This window comes from Cupressus sempervirens, chromosome 2 (assembly GCF_028749045.1).
Source record: "Cupressus sempervirens isolate cs-2001-9-10 chromosome 2, ASM2874904v1, whole genome shotgun sequence".
Taxonomy (NCBI): domain Eukaryota; kingdom Viridiplantae; phylum Streptophyta; class Pinopsida; order Cupressales; family Cupressaceae; genus Cupressus; species Cupressus sempervirens.
The window spans coordinates 307,646,455-307,666,914 of NC_143119.1; the positions used below are offsets into that span (position 1 = coordinate 307,646,455).

At 34.4% G+C, this 20,460-nt stretch overlaps 1 protein-coding gene across 2 annotated transcripts in view; it reads left to right on the top strand.

Moving 5' to 3' along the window:
• LOC149572306 (putative GPI-anchored protein At1g61900) overlaps window positions 1–12,236 on the top strand; it is a 109,816-nt gene extending 97,580 nt beyond the window's left edge. For both annotated transcript variants that reach the window (XM_089813515.1, XM_089813516.1), the window contains exon 8: window positions 11,819–12,236. In XM_089813515.1, the coding sequence (XP_089669641.1) occupies window positions 11,819–11,886 (68 nt within the window). In that variant the 3' untranslated portion in view covers window positions 11,887–12,236. The remainder of the gene's footprint in view (window positions 1–11,818) is intronic.
• The last annotated feature ends 8,224 nt before the right edge of the window (window positions 12,237–20,460 follow it).

Sequence of the window (20,460 nt, forward strand, 5' to 3'; positions counted from 1 at the left end):
TGAGTACCGTGGAAAGAAGATCGTACACTGCCTCATTTAGTGTGAGTTCAACACCTACTGTATTGGTGGGGAGAGCCCTTCGCTCTGCCTCCTGTCGTACATACTTGTCTTCTTCTACATCCCATGCTTGAGCATGGTCTTGTGTCAATTGATGCTCTCGAGTTACTTCCTGCTTGATGTTGCTATCTGTTACCAGTACTTGCTCGTCAAAAGTATGACCCATTATGCCTCCATTCTTCCACCTGTTACCACTCTAACCCTTCAGATTACGTCATTAACCTGCTAGAATCCCCCATAGCCTCCTCCCACCCCTAGGGGTTACTGTGTGTGTCTGTGTGCGCAGATTCAACATCATTGCATAATACCAGAGATAAATGAAATACAACAATAGCATGAATAACATAGAATCTCACACCATAAATGACTGAATGACATATGTTTCATAGCATAGTAGTTCCAACATTAACCACACCTTCATTTGTTCGAGATTCCATACAAACAGACTCGACAGGGTTGGTTAAGTTTCCAACCATCACCAACTGACAACACAACTGACACCCTTCAGGACAACGTTTTATTAACTAAAAAAAGTCTCAATTAACTATTTATGGCATAATTGCCACCTACACTGTACTTAATTGCTGCAAGAGTTAAGCTAAGATAGGTTCTAGCAGGAGAAAAATCACAGGCTTGTGACAATTATATGGGCACATACCATTATTATGAACACTCGGCATTCCCTGCTTACATAGATTTCCAATTCTTCTGCTTACATACCAAAAGTTACCACAAAAGAAAGCATTTTCAAACTCATCTTATCATTGTTAAACAATCACGAAAACTGCAGTTGGAAGCTTTGCTGATCTGTCTTGTCTTATTTCACAACAAACATTTTTGGCCTTTAAAAGCTAATTTATCATTATGAGTTATGCATTTTGAATTATTTATATTCTGTTAAAACGTTGCCAAAATCATCCCCTTAATAGGACTTGTTGGACTCTTCGGAATAAACTCAATTCTCGTGTAAACACAAGTATTTAATGACATTTTTCTTCCTCACTGACTTTTATACTTTAGAATCTGGATTCAAGACCATGATATGGTATCATAGGATGGTTTTCCGAAAGACTGCACCTGTGATAGCAGAAGGTGCTACATGAATTTAAGGTAAATGGAAAGCCTGTACTTCATATTCTACAAAAGTAAGTCTCACTCATCAAGTTTGGCAGCCTTCCCTTCTCTTGTCTATTCATTGACTTAGAGTTAGCATGTAGCATTGTTTTTGGTCCCAGATATTGATGAGCGAGTACACAAAACTTAGATTCTGACTGCCAATATCAGGGATCAAGTGCACGAGTCTGCCTTTCACCTACCATTTACCAAAAGAATTCTTTCTACATTCTCCATGAAAAGAATCCTGGGTAGTATTCATTGGTGATCAAACTTTGAGTTCATTTCCCTTTGGCCTCAGAGGTAGAGACTTACATTTAATGCCTTGCAATGGAGCCATGAATATTTATTGGGCATTGCACAGGATCTTCTCATTCCAGCACCAATTTTGGATCCTACAATTTTCTCCTTTTAGTGTCATAATGGAACTGCCTTTTCGTCAGGGGAAATCCTTTTGGCTCCCCCTGGGATCTTCAAAGCGGGGCCTTTTAGACTAGAGAATTCTACAGGTATGTAACTAGATCTTACATTGGTTCCTTCACAGTTATTGGCAAGGGTGGTGGCTTGTTATCTATTGATACAGATCTTACTCATTTTACCCATTCTTATATATTGGGTCCTCTAGATCTTTGTGATTAGCATTTCTTGCATATTAGGGCTATTTATGGTTATCTTGTTTGTCTCTTGGCATTTTTTCCAAGATCACGAAGGTTTTACCACTCTAGATTCATACGATGTCACAAATTGCTTCCACAGGGTTCTATTTTTCTGTGTTTAAACACTGTAAGTTGGCCACTGGCAGCCCACATTGCGAGTCCAGGAGTATTGATGTTCTCTTGATTCAAGAAGTGATTGCCTGCAAATTAGGGTCTCTATCAACTGGATTGTTAATCATTTCATTGTTTATCTTTAATTTAAGTTTTGGAATCTGTAGATTCATGTGCTTTTAGCACTTCCAGATGTTTGGAAACTCTGGAATGAAGCATCTTTTGATGGAGGAGGAAACTAGTAAACATTTTTGCAAGTTGCATGTATATTTCTTACCTTTGCTGCATGCAAGCCTAATAAATCATTTCTCTACCCCAGATATGGCCTTAAGATAGTCTCATATTGAATATGTTTTTTGATTGCATGGAACTCATGGAGATGCGGTTCAAAATTTTCATGATGTTTCTGTGGCAAGTTGTGAATTTCCATTCTTCCATTGGAACATGGGTAGGTGAACACATATCCCAAGGAAAGCGCAAAAGGTTCAAACCTCTGTGTTCTCCTTGACCTGGCCCTTTTAATGTCAAAGCATTTATTTGTGTAACCTACCTTGCATATGTTAACTATTATAGCCATGTCCTTAGCATTTGTTAGCTAGTTTAGGTTAATGCCTTTTCAAGATGCTTCATTTTGGGTATGGAAGTTCCAAGTTGTCCTCAATTTACCCACCATCTTTTTCGCTGGATCTTGCAAGTTCTGTTTATTTCTAATAACATTTCTTGTCAGTTATCTGTTCTTTGTATCATAAACAGACATAAATCTTATGAAGTCAAGCTGATCTTGTGATTAAATTGGAATGGATCGTTTTGGATGGTGCACAAAAGTTACAAATGTCTTATGGAGAAAATTAACCAATTATTGGTTCATCTGGTGATTCATCACTATTTTGTTGGGATTCGATGGCTTATTCATGCACCTAAGCCATAGTTTAGTTGTTCTGACTTCACAGTGATATCTTTTATTTATCATATGCAATATTGCTTGATACTATCTTCCGAACATTGACAATCTTGTTCGGAATGTTAACTTATGGTGGTCAAGACACCAAAATCTACCAAACCTTGTGAACATCATCACTATGACTTGTCTTTGTTACATTTCTGAATAATATTCATCAGCTATTACCCATGTAACAAGTATAACATAGGATGCCTATAATGTTATGTGTCAGTTTATTATTGTCATATCTACCAGATACTAAGCATGAGACTTGTCAGGGCATAACTGTTCCTAATTGTAATATTGCTATCAGTATTCAAATGTGTAATTTTTGAGTCAAATTCATTGACCTGTGTTTCGTGAGTAGTGATTCACAATAACCCATCTCTCATGACAATGAATGAATCACCTAGGAGATGTTGCTATGCTCAAATGTGAAGTATTGGGCTTTCTTCGAAGGTCACCCATCCCAGTGCGACTTCAACTCAAGTATGCATAACCATGGAGTTTCTAGCAAGGTTAAACCTGCTTAGCTTGATACCCCATTTGCAAAACCTTCAACAAGTGTTGTGCCTTATGAAACATTTATTCTAGAGCCCCTTAAGCTCATAAAAAACTCTACAGTTGAATACTGATAGCAGTTTCACAATTTGACTTGTGGAAAATATTTCCTACTTTACTAATTGTTCAACTAAACTACAGACCATACTGCTGATTGGTTTGTTATATGTTATTTGTTTTTTATTGTTTGAGTAGTGTCGTATCTTCCATATACTGAGGCTGTGACTTGTTGGGGAGAAACCACTTTTAATTAGTCAGCTAGTTGATGTACAGGCCATACTGCTAATGGGTTCCTTTTCTTCCTTTTTTCATACACGAGTACAGGCTACAGTACTGATGGGTGCCTTTTCTTCCTCTCTTTATTCATAGAAGGCTACACAAATCAAACCAGTACTACTTGAAGTTTCTAGTTTTCATCTTTTTCTTGGATTTATTTTTTTACTGGTAAATACTTTTTTTTTGTACATCTTTTTCATGGTTAAGGGGGGACCCATCTCCCCCTAAAAGCCGCATCTCGGAGACCAAGACGCGTCTCAGAGACTTTTCGCATCTTTGGAGACCTCAAAAAAAGCTGGACAGTTTGAGTTGAAGTCTCTTGAAGTCTCCTTGTCTCCTAATCCAAAAAGTGAAGTCTCCCCGAAGTCTCCTGATAAAATATAAATGTAAAATATAATATTAAATAATTTTATATATTTTAGCCCTCATTTTAATGTTTTTAATGCAAAAATTAAGACCAGTGACATACAATATTGTGATTATGTGAGTTTTGAAATATTCGACTCGATAGTAATGTTTCATTACTATTATTATTTACTTCAGTCTTTTAGTTTTATAGTATTACTATTTTCAAATTTTGTATTTAGTACTAGACTCAAAGTATCAAGACTCATAATCAGTTCAGACTCGGCAAGGGTAACTCAACTCGTGATCTGGCTTGGTTTCGCAGTGACTAGGCAAACTGATACAACTCTTGAAATTTTGAGATTTTTTAGGATTTAAAAAACATTCCATGCACCCATTATTGAATAAAGCTTAAGGATGCAAAAAATCATGAAATAGAAGGTAATTTGATCACATACTTAAACATACATCGATTACATAAGTACAAAGGTAAATTGCTAAATACTAAATAGTAGCTGAAGGAAGTAGAAAACATAGATATATAAAATCCATGAAACCCATCAAAATGTATATCAAATCCATGAAATCCATCACCTTAAAAATATTTTTAAAAAACCATTTTTTAATTGTTTGTCTTAGCCGAAACTTGATTGACATGGCCGGGTCATGACAATTGTGACCTGCACGTCACGCCTTGACTTGCGAGTCAAGTGAGTCACCTGACCTGACCAGTCGAGCCTAAGTCACGAGTCATTTTGACCTGGCAAGCCTTGTTAAGGTCATGGATCTTCTGCAAATATTTACATTTGTATAGATGATTCTAATTGGGCAGATTGCTAGAAGAGCAGACGTATAGATTTTGATGTGTCTTCTAAATCTGCAATTTAGTGCTCCCTTATACCTAACTCAAGGGGCATTTCCATTGAATAGACATGTCCCTCTCTAGGTTGGCCTATTTAACAACATAATTGTTTCCTCAAGATTGGTGCCCATTCCAAGAATTATTAATGGTTAGTAACTAACTAACCACATTAGTAAATAAAAAGGCTTATAAAAGCCACAAGGAAAATGTCGATCTGTTTAGAGGGGACAATATGTTCTAGTGACCAATACTTAGGGGAACTCATGCATCCAGATCAGGTTGATCTGAGAATCAGAACACTTGTCTTGTCAAAGTTACAAGGAATTAACACTCCCTCTTAACTCGATAAGATAAGTGATAGAGACATATCTAGCAACATCAATAGAGATGACTAAGCATAGATATACACTCTATACCTTTCTTAATTTCAAGCATGATGTATCATTATACAAATGATACCTGAAAACACATCATATTACAAATCTTGTAATATAAGTTATCACCAGAGCTTGTGATCAAATCGCTAAGCATCGTTCGTAATACAAACTATCAAATCACCTAGGCTTGTAACACGGTGTTTGACAAGGCTTGTGATATGAAGTATTACCTAAACTTGTGATAATAGTATTGCATAGAATGCAATACTCAGGATAGAGACTAGAGAATAATTAAATTCTCCCTTTACCCGAGTTGTGACATCTGGAGTTTTAGAAATGTCACTATCACAACATGATCTTGATTTCGTCCAAGATCTAGATCCTACCAGCAATCCATTGTTAGAATGCTTGCCTTACAGAGGATAAAATCTGGAAAATAATTAAATTCTTCCTTTATCCAAGTTGTGACTCATAGGCACTGACAAGCTCATATCACATGTACCTGAATTAAGATCTGTAAGTACAATGGATAAAATCCGGAGAATAATTAAATTATTCCTTTATCCAAATTGTGATTCATAGACATAGAAATGCCTCCATCACAACATGATCTTAATTTCATCCAAATCTGCCAGTAGTTCTCTACTGGTCAGAACATCACCTCAAATATTGTCATCTCTTATAATGTCTTTATACAAGTGTGCATTATTTTAGAGGTCATCACCTCTTAAATAATAAACACAAATGGTGAAGTCACATAACAGTCAATATCCTGACAATAATATAAATTATCATAATAATACAAAACAATTCAATCATACCTTGATCTTTCCTGAGATGATAATTTATTATTTAAGATTTGTCATTTGCAAAGCAAAGTAGCTTCAAAGCAAAGCAAAGTAGCTTCTCCCTCTGTGATGCCCGCAATGACAAAATGCCACTTTGCCTCCTAACTTGCAAATCGTTCTTGCTGACAGCCATGGAAAACTCCATTCCATCAGCAGGAATTTGAGGTTATACGAAATGTATTGACTTGTAATATAGATAATGAGGTTCTTGTCTTTCTTGCCACATATTTCCTATGCCATTTATCTTTGCAGCCATTGCCTATAATCAATAGTTATCAACATTACCACCCCTCTATCATTTGATGATGTTTTTTTTTTGTTCTCAATATTTCTGTGATATTATCCTTTTCATACATTCTTCTTCTTATTTGATTCCAGTATTCTATTATTAGTGAGTCCAAATCAAACATACTACCCATTGATGATGAAGTTTGCGATTACAATCATATTGCACTAAAGATTTGCATGTTGTTGACTATAAAGGGAATATGAGTATGATAGTTCGTATTCCTTCTCTAAATTATTTAATATATTAATATTCTTCCAAGGTTCTGTTCTAAGGTACCTTGTACTATTTCTGTACACTTCAAAAATGTCTTTCATGTCTATCACATAACTTTCTTCCTTTGCATTCATTCGCAACATTTGTATTCAAGTCTGTATGATCTTTCTTAAGTGGTAAAGCTTTCTTCAAAGGAACCTTGCTCTGATACCATGTTAAGGTTATGGATCTTCTGCAAATACTTACATTTGTATAGATGATTCTAATTGGGTAGATTGCTAGAAGAGCAGACTTATAGATTTCGGTGTGTTTTCTAATCTGCAATCTAGCCCTCCTTTATACCTAACTCAAAGGGCATGTCCATTGAATGGACATGTCCCTCTCTAGGTTGGCCTATTTAACAACATAATGGTTTCCTCAAGATTGGTGCCTATTCCAAGAATTACTAATGGTTAGTAACTAACTAACCACATTAGTAAATAAAAAGGCTCATTAAAGCCACAAGGAAAATGCCAATCTATCTAGAGGGGACAATATGTTCTAGTGACCAATACTTAGGGGAACTCATGCATCCAGATCAGACCGATCTGAAAATTAGAACACTTGTCTTGTCAAAGTTACAAGGAATTAACAAGCCTTGCTTGACTCGCCAACTCGGGAGACTTGCTCGACTTGCAGCGAGTCTCTTTACTCCAATTAGACTGTTTAAATTATTAAAAAAAATCGCCTTCTCCAAGTACCCTCGTCTCCTATTTTTGGAAAATTGTCATATCAGTACCAGTACTAGTACCAGAGACTTCCAGGTCTCCCTGTCTCTCGGTGACCTTGATCTTTTGATGGAAACATGTCAGCGTACATAGATGCCAGCTTCTCATCCTTTATACAGTGGATAACAACAATTTGTGTAAGCATAAATCTAAGCTACAAGCCTCTTTCGTCTAAGCAATCATTTGCATGGGGACCCAATTTGTTAAATTCATCTAAGGATTAAGTCTGATCTGTAAGTTCCTCTAGAGGTTAGGACCTTGATGGATGGCTTCTAATAACCAATACCTAAGTTACCGATGCTGGTTTTGATGCTGATGTAGGGCAGGTTGCTGATGTGCGAAGTTTGTTTTTTGGGATTTTGAATGCGTTTGTGTGCGTACATATATATGTGTGTGTGTGTGTGTGTGTATACTATAATTTATGTATGCAAAGAAATGCAATAAATAAACAAAACTAAACCATTCCATAGCAATTAGCATATTCAAATTGAAATAATAGTAATGTCTATTTAGTAAATTACTCAAGTTCAAGATTCCAATGCAATTCGAATTACAAATTCAAAACATAGTTTATGGTTCAATGTTGATCAATCTAAAGTCAAGGCTCAAGATTCACAAATCAAAATCAGTTAACCAGAATTATAAGGATTCTCAAAAAAATCCACATTCTCATCATCTCCTTCTGCTGCAACACATGCAAGTTTATTTAAACCAAACATGGTTCCAATTGTGCTAGATGCACGTGCTATGATGTTATTAACATTATCATCTGTCATCACAGTAAGATCTTGAAGTGTTGCATCCAAGTTTCCACATTCAAGGGCTACATCCCAAAGCTTGGTTGACCCTTTTCCTTGTATCCATCCTCCTTATGTGACAAATGACACAAGTTGGTATGCATATAAACCAAGTCCTCGACTTTCTTTGAGCCCCACCGGTTGTGCTTCACTGAATGGATATAGGAGTATGTATTTCAATTCCGTTCAGCAGCAAAATAACTTGCAACTTGGATAGTGTTCATAAAATTAAACATACAAATGAAAAACAATTTAAAGAATGTTAAACACTAAATTGTAGAATACAATTGTTAAATAAAAATTAGATGGAAACTTACTTGTAAGAGGATCTTGATTGCAATAGGTTGTAGATTTTTTAATGGTTGACCATACATGTACTACTATGTGATAGTTTTCATTTCATTTTGGTCCTTTATTGCATATGGAGTAAGTTTTGATCGTGAAGCAAATAAGCCAAATTCTAGCCTCACCTTTTTGTGCATTTCATCATCTAGGAAGAGTCTCGCAAATGCAGTGTAGCACTCAATAGCAACTTCTTCATCCACATATGGTGCAACTCTATCCGACATAGCAAGTATTTCTTGGCTATAGTACCTTGGAGATAAGGCATATGCAAGTAGGTGCAATGGGGTAGTCATCTTCTTCCAACAATGATGATTGATTGCCTCCACCTTATTGCATAAGGCTTCACGTTCTGTAAGGTTAGTCTCATGTGCTTGTATAGAAAGCTTTACCTTTTCTACCATGGTATCCATCCCATTATACACATCCCCCAAGCAAGGTGCATTTGTGTCAACAAAGCGTAGCATAGTTATGATAGGCTCGGTGAAATTCAATACAAATTGCACACGAGCCCACCAATGCTCATCCAAGACCATACCCCTGACCTTCAAGGTTCTCTCTGAATATGAAGCCTTCCATACACCTCGTTGGTTACAAAGAACCATTTGGCTCAATGCTGATTGCACCTTGAGGAGTTGTCTCACAACACTAGTATGAGATGCAAATCTAGTTTTAGGAACCTAAGCAAGTTGACGATATGACAGCAAATATAAAGCAAACTTATAAACAAGAAATGATTTGATAATTGAACATGCATATAAAACTTATTCAAAATAAATAAATAAATGAAATCAAGTAATTACAAACAATTTTAAATTTACCTTCAAGAACTCCAACTTGGAGAATGATTTGAATATGGATTGTGACATGTGGTGGTTTGTCACAAACATTTGTATCTCCTCTTCCTCTTGGTATATTTGCTTCACCCAATCTATTTGGGTACTAATTAGTTGCATAACCGAGTTTAGAGTGTATAGTGCATTGTGTCCAAAAAATATGGTCGTATCGAGACTCAACCAAAGCACTTGCACCCCTACAATTCTTGGCATTATAAACTTATATGTGATCGTGTAGACTGCATTCTCTGCCCACCATCTCTATTGCCTCATTGAGAATTCTAGAAATGAATTGTGAATCCTTAACTTGTCCTTTACAATCAATTGCCCTCTAAAACATTGCCTTTTTGGGGGATATTGCAATCACATTGATTAATGGTCAGTTTCTTGTGTCTTTCCATCTATTAGACACAATAGTTATACTGGAAGTTTTCCAAAAATTCCTAATTGGTTGAAGAGCTTTGTTTGTAGAAATCTTTTCTTTTTGCAAAAGAGTAGTACACATAATTTCAAACCCAAGGCTAATGTAATCAGTTGGTGGTTTAAAGATGGCTGTAACCATTTCCTTCCAATATGGCGATCTTACCAAATTGAAAGAAGACCATTCGCATAAAGGCAATGTGCAATTGCTTCATTAGCAAGCTCTCTTGCTTCCATTTTGAATGCTTGATCTAACGGACCTCTTTTGTGGGTAATAACTTCTACTTCTTCATCTTCTTGTCCCACTTCCAAGAATGGATGTTTGGAGGATGCAACATGATCAGTTGGCACATTCACTTTGCTCTTTGTGGATGAAGGTTTATACAAACTTGTTTTTGATTTGCTCACCAAACGATCAACAGCTTCTTGCTCTTTTATAAATCCGACTAATTGTGCATTGCTCATCCCTTTTCCATGTTTGCTTCCCTTGCATAATGTTATTCCTCTACTAGGAGGGCCCATAAAATGAGCTTTGACCTGAGAATATGAGCTATTGAACGGTTTATTATGACATACAGTGCATTTACAAATGTATGACCCACCTCTTGAAACCTGTGATAATCTTGTGGTGTGTCTCCATAATGGAGATGCCACATCAATATTGAAGTTATCACTTCGTTCACCTTGCCCTGCTGCTGAACTTGACGACTAGTAGCGGCCATTCTAGCACAATAGAAACTATGAATTTAATAAGAAAATAAAAAAATTAACTTAGAAATGTTTAAATAAACTATGAACATGTAACATACAAGTGCAAATATAAGATACAAAAATACAAAAAAAATATAGTTAAACTTGTTCCTTAATTTCTTCAAAATAAAAGAGGAAAAAACTCGAAAAATTCTTGAACATCTCAAAAAAATCACTAAAAAAGCTGATGAAATGGATCAAATGCTTACCTTAGATGCTTAATTGTCCTTTGTGGAAGCTCAATAGACACCCTACAAATGATCCTCTTCAAAATAATGACCTTGCTTTCAAAATACCACAATGGAGACCAAATGAGAAGAGACCCCAACTGCAAACAAAATGAGAAGAATGAGCAATGAATGGCCTATATTAAGCCGTTTTAGGGTTTTGGGGCAAAAATGAGGCAAAATATAATTAAAAAAAACAATTTAACACGTGCTTTATTGAATCACTTAAGTGACTTGGCGCTCAAAACAGCCGGATGCTCGACCAATGCTATGTGGATGCTTTCCGAAGCATCCCGCACGCATTGGTGGGCAGGGGTTACGCTTCTTGCCCACCTCCATGCAGAATCCAAAAACATCTGTGCATCTGCGTGCATCTGCATCCGCATCCTCAGAAAACGTGACACATCGGTATCTTAGTCCAATACCATCATGGCATCATCCTTAGGAATTCTGCTCAACCAATTGAGCTGCAATCTTTTGGCACAGATGCATTTTATTTGTATTATTTTTAGTTCAATATGTCGTTTCCTGTACTATATATCAAATGTGATTAATTCCACAGCTTTGCATTCTTTTTATGACTTTTCTACATCATAGATCAAACAAAATTTAAAGTTGAGTTTTAAGTTTTATTTTATTTCAAATCTCTAAAAAATCCACTCACAAGCTTATGATATCATGTCAGTTGCCCCATACTCTGCACTGTCTTGTGTAAGGTATTGACCACTCATCACTTCCTTCGATTAGTATCTTAAGTTGCACATTGTCAACCAATGCTATCTTGGTTGTTTGTTTGTAAGACACCAACATGTTCAATGTTGGTTTACAATGTGAAAGGACCCAGATTGTCTAAATACAATATCAAGATGAATGTTAGCAAGACATCGAGGTTGCAAAGATTAAATTACCTAGTTATTTGGGCATAATTAGATGTTTTATACTTGTTAAATTGTAAGATCTTCAAGAGTCATCATTAGTAGTCTTTTGTCTGATCTCTTTAATGATTTGTGTTTCCCAATGCTTTATTGCAGGGCAGAAAGGAGTGTCGGCAGTGATGTTTCTCCTTTCACTTCTCTCAGTTGTAATGTTGATGCCATAGATTCGAGTTAACTTGAGACAGTTAATGTAATATTGATCTTGTTCTTCTATTGGTGATCTTGCTGAGTGTATTACCCAGTTCGGCCCTTACAGTTAATGCAATACTTATGAGCATTCCGGAAAACTTCAAAAAGTTGAATGCTTAGTACCTGTTGGTGCATTGCATGCATATGTAATCTTTAGGCACCTTCAGGGGTGTCCTGTGTAAAATGTAAATCTAGCTGATTATAGATGTATTCTACCATGTTATTTCCATCTGTTTAATAATCCTTGGACGCACTGCTGCAGGTTTTTTGGCCACACAGTGAGACATTTTATGTTCTATTCATATATCATGTAATTATTGCCTTATATATTTTGTTGTGCATTTTTGGTTCCATTATTTTATATTCAAATATTTATTGCCTTATAGTATAATTGAACTTCATCTTTTTACTGGGTACGTTTAAAAAAGGAATTGCAAGATATATTACGATGCATTCTATAAGTAATATAGCTCCCGAAACTTTTTGTGTGTGATCAGAAGCTGAATCATGATTTGAATTCGACTTGAGTTCTCGTCAAATCATGTTTTGAGGCTGTTTATTTTAGTAGTTATTGCTCATTCAGCTCATAGATCACTATTAGAACTTCCATGATATTAAAGGCAAAAATGGTCTGTATTAGTGATTGTTTTGAATAAATTTACAGTAATCTCGAGGTGTATATAAGAAATTGAGCTGATACTACTTTGCAGAGATTTCAGATGACATTTCATGAGATTTCGAAAGCCTCTTTATGCATGTTCTTTGATGACATGCTTCATAATTTTCAAAGATACATGATCTGGTGCGGATACAGCTACAATTACACATCTTCAACAGAAACTGGTCAAATTATTGACAAATCTCCTGTATTAATCTTATAGAGATTACCTTCAATAGGCAGATGATTAGGGGTCACAGTTATTTTTGGTATTTGCAAAAACTCGATACAGTTTCATCATTTGTACATGCTAACTATTCAATTTTATAGATAGGATCTTGGATGAAAGAGAGAAGTGAGTCCATACGTTTTTTGGGTTTGCAACAAATCAATACAGTTAGATTGTTTTCAGAGATGCAAATATGGTTGTAGTGGTATGATACTTCTTGTTTGGGGATTTGTAACAAATCAGTAATTACATTTTTTGGAGGAATTTTTTGTTGTGTGGTATGTATTCCCTTGAGATTTGGTTGCATATTGTTGTAGGAATTTTTGGCATTGTGGTGAATGTATGCAACTCTGTTGAGATTTAATTGTCACTACTTCCATCATGTTTTTTCCACTTGTATATAATTGTTACTCTAAAGCTAGGGTAAGTTGACGGTTATTATGGTGAATTTGGTTGTGTACTTCTTTTTACACTAAGCTTCAAAATTTATAATTTACATTGTCCATGCATATTTAGCCAACTATACAGTTATGACATGATTTGATTATATGTACTCGAAAATATTGTTTCCTTCTAACCATGCAAGCAATGAGTACTTAATTTCTGAGTTGGTTTAGATATAACCCTTTTGATTTAATCTTTCAAGAACCTAGTAAATATAGTTATCAAAGCTGATTTTTTGACGAGTTCAGAACAGAAGCCAGTGCAGCAGGTGAAAGTCTAAAATTTTAGGTCAAGTACAGGTATACATCTGTAGCTGCAAAACCAGGGCTGCAAACTTGCTGGATTTAAACTGGAATTGGTAGGGGCAAATTCTAAAACATTTTAATCCTTAGTTTGGAATTGGAATATGGGTTTCGAATTCTTATTTTGGTCTGAAATTAGTATTTGTTAATTCCATCTCAAGAGGTGGACGTGGAATTGTCAATTGCAATTGGAATTAAATCAAATGTGAATTTTCAAATTTTCTGCTCAACAAAACCAGAATCTGACAAATTTTGAATTAATAAATCTAGAATCCGACAAAATCAGAACATGAGATTAAAGGCAATATTTAAAACATATTGTTAAAACAATGACAATGTCTAAATTTTGAAGTAGATAATTATAAACATACAGAAGTCGCCAATTGTTGAATTGAATATTTGAGCCTTACATTTGATAAAAATTTAAAGCTGGATTTTTTAATGAAAATTGATTTCACGTTGAGCAAATTTGGTGAAAATGTGAGCGGGTTTAGTTTGTCATGTGAAATTGAGTTTTAATAATATTTATTTTAAGGAAAAAAGATCAGATGACAGTTACAATTGAAATTGAATATTAAAATTGAAATAAAAATATGAAATGCCATTTGGCATTCCAGAAAAAAGATTTTGTAGGAGTTATAGATAATATCTATTTTTAAATGCCAATTGTTGAATTGAATATTTAAGCCTTACATTTGATAAAAATTTAAAGCTGGATTTTTTAATGAAAATTGATTTCACGTTGAGCAAATTTGGTGAAAATGTGAGCGGGTTTAGTTTGTCATGTGAAATTGAGTTTTAATAATATCTATTTTAAGGAAAAAAGATCAGATGACAGTTACAATTGAAATTGAATATTAAAATTGAAATAAAAATATGAAATGCCATTTGGCATTCCAGAAAAAAGATTTTGTAGGAGTTATAGATAATATCTATTTTTAAAGATTAATTTGAAATAACAAATTCCATTTGGCATTTTCAAAATTCTTAAAAACCAAATTAAATTATTTTAATGTCATTTGACAATTCTAAAGTGTTTTGAGTTGTTAAAGAAGGTGGTGTTAGGGTAATGTATATTAGCACTCCCCAATTTCAACAAGGTTTTCGAGGTGGATTGTGATGCTAATGGTAGTGCCATTGGAGTTGTATTGAGCCAAGAAGTTAAGACTTGCATATTTTAGTGAGAAATTAAATGATGCAAATAAGAAGTATTGTGTTTATGATTAAGAGTTCTATGCAATAGTTTAGGCAATAAATAAATGAAGGCACTAATTATTGCCAAAAAAATTTGTTTTATTTTATTGATCACCTGGCATTATAAAACCTAAATAGCTAGGGTAAATTAAACTATAGATACTTGATATGGGTTGAGTTCTCGCATAGCCATATATTTGTATTGGAAAATAGAAGTGGATGATCTAATAGGGTTGAGATGCATTTATTAGAAGACAAATATTACTAATAGAAATGCAGGTTGAGGTGGTGGTGTTTAATGAACTAAAGAATCTCTATCTTAAGGACCCTAACTTTGTAGAGGTTTAGAAGGCTTTCAAGGAGCTCGTTACTCCAGATAGAACAAGGTTGACATAGGTATGGTTGGGAAAACTGGGGCCAAAGATACAATTAATAGTCCAAATACCCTGTAGAGTAAACACAACAAAAGTAAACAACAAAAAACAAGGTTAAGGAGAGAGGAAATGACAATGTCTTTATTGATTCATCAAATTATCAACAAACATGCCTAGTCATAAGGCTTTCTAGGTTGCAACCAATACAAGAAGACTACAACTTCAAGATCCACAATCTCTGCTAATTCTAGCTCTACACTTGCTCATCTATGATCATTCATATTTCTTTTTGTATTCTCTAAGTGATACTTAACCTAAGTCTAGACACCTCTACTTATACTTGCCAAAATGACTTATAAAAGATTCTTTATCATTACATAAGAGAAGGTCGACCTCACAACAGTCTACACATCCCAATGCATAATCCTTATATTAAATTTATGGTTCAAATTAAATGAACAAGTTGGCTCATATTAAGAACCAATTACAAATAAACTTGGCCAAAGAAGGAACCAAACATCGGTTTCACTCAACACATGAAGGAACACTTGGCCACCATAGCACTCATTCAATACTGGGCAACTCGGCCAATACTAAACAACTCAACCAACTCAAAACTAAGCAACAACTGCAACTCAACAACCACTGGAACTCGACACTAACTGCAACTTGACTCAAATAGGCATAATGAACAAAGATGAGTAGGATAGTAAGGCAGTAGAAGATGCTCCTATATCAAACCAAAATGACTTATAAAAGATTCTTTATCATTACATAAGAGAAGGTCGACCTCACAATAGTCTACACACATCCCAATGCATAATCCTTATATTAAATTTATGGTTCAAATTAAATGAACAAGTTGGCTCATATTAAGAACCAATTACAAATAAACTTGGCCAAAGAAGGAACCAAACATCGGTTTCACTCGACACATGAAGGAACACTTGGCCACCATAGCACTCAGTCAATACTGGGCAACTCGGCCAATACTAAACAACTCAACCAACTCAAAACTAAGCAACAACTGCAACTCAACAACCATTGGAACTCGACACTAACTGCAACTTGACTCAAATAGGCATAATGAACAAAGATGAGTAGGATAGTAAGGCAGTCGAAGATGCTCCTATATCAAACAACTAAAGTTGACATACATGATTCTCTTGAATCATTGACTCAGATTGAGAAAGTCATGTAGCATCTTCCACTGGTCTATTCTTTGACTTCACCAAATATTCATAGTAATTTTTTCCACTTGTGCTTTTATCAATTCTTTAATCCAATATTTGTTCAACCTCTTCAATTGTCTTCTTATGATAATCATTAGGAACAACAACTTCATCTTATGACCCATGATACTTATACAAATCAACAACATTGAATATAGGAGATATTTCCATGTCATTGGGTAACTCAACTTCATATGCATTACCATTGTCAAATTTCCTCAAGATTTTACAAGGACCAAACTAATTCATTTTCAACTTACTGCATGTTCCAACAGGAAATCTATCATTCTTCAAATGAAGCATCACCACCTCACCAACTTAAAAAACATGATGTCTTCTTGACTTGTTTGCATTCTCCTTATACTTTTGATTACTTTGTTACAACCTCAATTTCACTTCCTCATGCAAAGACTTCATAAAATCAACAAATACGTTCCCTTCAATACTTTTTTTCTCTTCATCAACAACATATCTCAAATACCTCTAGGCTACATTCCAGTAACAATCTCAAAAGAGGTTTTTCTAGTACTCCTATTCACAAAATTATTATATCCAAACTTAGCTTGTGCCAATACCATATCTGAGTTACTCGGTTTATCTCCAACTAAACATTTTTAAAAATTACCCAAGCTTCTATTCACAACCTCTCTCTATCCATCTATCTATGGATGGAATGGAGAACAAAACTTGAACTCAGTATCCATATTCTTCTACAAAGTCCTCCAAATGTAACCAACAAACTATCTCTGTCAGAGATACACTTCTTGGTAATCCATGCAATCTAACAATATCTTTAAAGAAAAGCTAAACAATATGCATTGCATTTGATGTCTTCTTACATGGTATGAAATGTGTCATCTTATAAAACTTATCCACAACAACAAATATGGAATCATACCCTCTTGTTATCTTAGGTAATCTAAGAACAAAATCCATACTGATGTTGCTCTAAGGTTTCCAAGGAACATAAATAAGTGTATACAAACTAGTATTCTGACTTACTCCTTTTGCAACTTGACAAATTCCATAAATCCTTACAAAATTTTGAACATCTTTATACATATGTGGCCAATAATACTTATCCTTAAGAAAACTCAATGTCTTATAAATTCCAAAATATTCAACTAATCCACCATAATGCTTTTCCTTAATCAAATTAACTCTCATATAACTTCTTGGTATATACACTTGAATTCTTTTGAACAACATACCTTCTTGAATGAAATAATATTCATACTTACTCAGTTGATTTGATAGATTTGGTACTCTACACTCTCTCAATGCCTTAGAAAAACCAGGGTTAGTATCATAAACTCCTCCATCTCATCAAAACCAAGAACTTCAACCTTCATCTTGATCAATAAAGAATTTTTTCTGCTCAATGCATCTGCAACACAGTTAGTAGCTCCACTCATATATTTGATCACAAATGTGAAACTCTGCAAATACTCAACCCACTTTGTATGTCTTTGATTCAGATTATGTTGACTTCTGAAATACAATAAATCTTTATGATCAGTATTCAACACAAACTCCATAGGATTCAAATAATATTTCCACTTTTTCAAGGCTTGAACAATAACATAGAACTCTTGATCATACACAAAATATTTCTTTTTAGCATCATTCAATTTCTAACTAAAGAAAGCAATAAGTTTACCTTCTTGACTTAACACAACTCCTATTGCACTACCACTTGCATCACACTCATCTTAAAATACCTTATTAAAATCAAGCAAAGCTAATACATGTAACTCAACAACCTTTTGTTTCAAAGTCTCAAAAACCTTCTCAGCTCCATGTGTACACTTGAAATTCTTTTTATCTCCTCCCAATCTCAGTCATAGCATTACAAAAAAAACTAAAATTCTTTATAAACTTTCTATAGAAACTAGCCAAACCATGAAATGATCTTACGTCACCCACATTCTTAGGTTTAGGCCACTCCATAACTTTAACCTTCTCAGAATCCATTCTCAAACCATCAACTAAAATCACATATCCCAAATACACAATTCTCCTCTTTCATAAATGAATGTTCACTTCTTCAACAACTTCTCCTCTTTCAATCTTTACAATACTTGCCTAATATGCTCAAGATGATCTTCCTTAGTCTTACTAAATATTAGAATATGATCCAAATATACAATCACAAACTTACACAAAAATCTCCTTAGAACTTCAATCATCAACCTCAGGAAAGTACTTGGTGCATTAGTCAAACCAAAAGGCATAATCAAACATTCATACAAACCATATTTTATCTTGAAAGTAGTCTTCCACTCGTCACCTTCCCTAATTATGATATGATGATAACCACTTTTCAAATCAATCTTGGTAAAATACTTTGCTCCAATCAAACAATCCATTATGTCATCCATCCTCGACATAGGAAATCTATACTTTTTTATTATGTTGTTAATAGCTTTGGAATTAGTACACATTCTCTATTCTCTATTCTTCTTAGGTGCCAATACAACAGGTACAACACTAGACTCAAGCTTTCTCTGGTCAAACAATTTCGCAACAACTCTTGCACTGGTTTGTTAGGTTCTTTATTCTCTATAGGTGTCAATATATATGGTGCTTTATTTGGAAAACTAGTTCTAGGAATCAGATCCATAAAATGACTTGTACTTCTTGCTAGTGGTAAAACATTAGGTATATCTTCAGCAACAATTTCCTTCTACTCATTCAACAAGTTCTCAATTTTTGTTGGCACTTACTAACACTGTTAGCTTCTTCTATCACTCAGCCTCTACTGTCCTTTGTTGCTTGGCCTTTATTATATTCTACCACTTCGTCATTACTACCAAAACTCAACCCCCTAGGAATTACAAAAAAAAAAACTTGGTTCTTCCTCTGCTTCTTAAATTATTTCCCATTGATCATACAAAATCTAATAGTAGTACAATTTACATCATCTGGAACTTTAATCAAAGAAAACAATTTTTTCTTCACTCCATTCACCCAAAGAGTATATTGATTGAATCTACCATCATGCACCATATGTCTATCATACTACCAAGATCTACCCAATAGAATATGACAACAATCCATAGGCATAATATCACACTAAACTTCATCAAAGTAGTTTCCAATGTTGAATTTCACAACACAATGTTCACTTACCAACTATTTATGCTCATGCTTGATCCATGAAACATGATAGGGTTTGGGGTGTCTCAACCTCTGTAACTACAACTTTTAACCAACTCCTCCAATGCCAGATTTTTTGAACTGCCACGTCGATGATCACTTTGTAATATTTTCCTACCATCTTACATTTGGTCTTGAAAATGCTTCTCCTTAAATCTTTCAAATAGGTTTTTCTCCCAACAAAAAGATCCAATTTTTCCATGAAGAAGGGTTTTGAGAGCTCCAAGATCCCAAACTAAAACTATGTCCAAAATGAATTATTTTCCCCTTTTAATTAATGACTTTCACTTCCCTATTTGAAAACATTTAAAATAATTGATTAATAAAATACACCTATTTCCAAATGCCCAATTTACATCTTTAATGCAATTCATATCAAAATCAGCATATATGTGCCATATTTAGCTCTTTTAAAATATCAATTAAACTCTTTCAAATATTTAATAACCATTTTGTGTTAGAATTCACTATAACATTTAATTGTAGATTTTATAAGGAATCACTTCCTTTTCAACCCCCAATTATTCTCAAGTGCCCCAAATAATATCTACACATCCATTCATCATTCAAATTCATATAATATTCTATTTGAACTTAATCAAAATCAACCTTTAAATTAAAAAAATTATTTATTTAGCAGGAACTCATAATCAACAATAAAATTCCTATGAAATGTGTCTCAACACAAAGACACTTGTGACGAGATATCCATATAGGGTTAGGGTTATTGATTTATCATATAGTGGTAGATAGATGTAATAAGGATATTTTCAAAGGCAACTTTTTCTCACTTGAGCACGCCAATGATAGGATTATGTAAATCAACTAATGTGTCATCTCTTGTTAACCACTATTGGGGAAACAAGCACACTCAATCTTGTGTAACCGGGTGAAGTTGATGTTTGGTTCCTTCCTATGTTAGCGCATAAAATTTATATAGTCAAAACACATAAAATA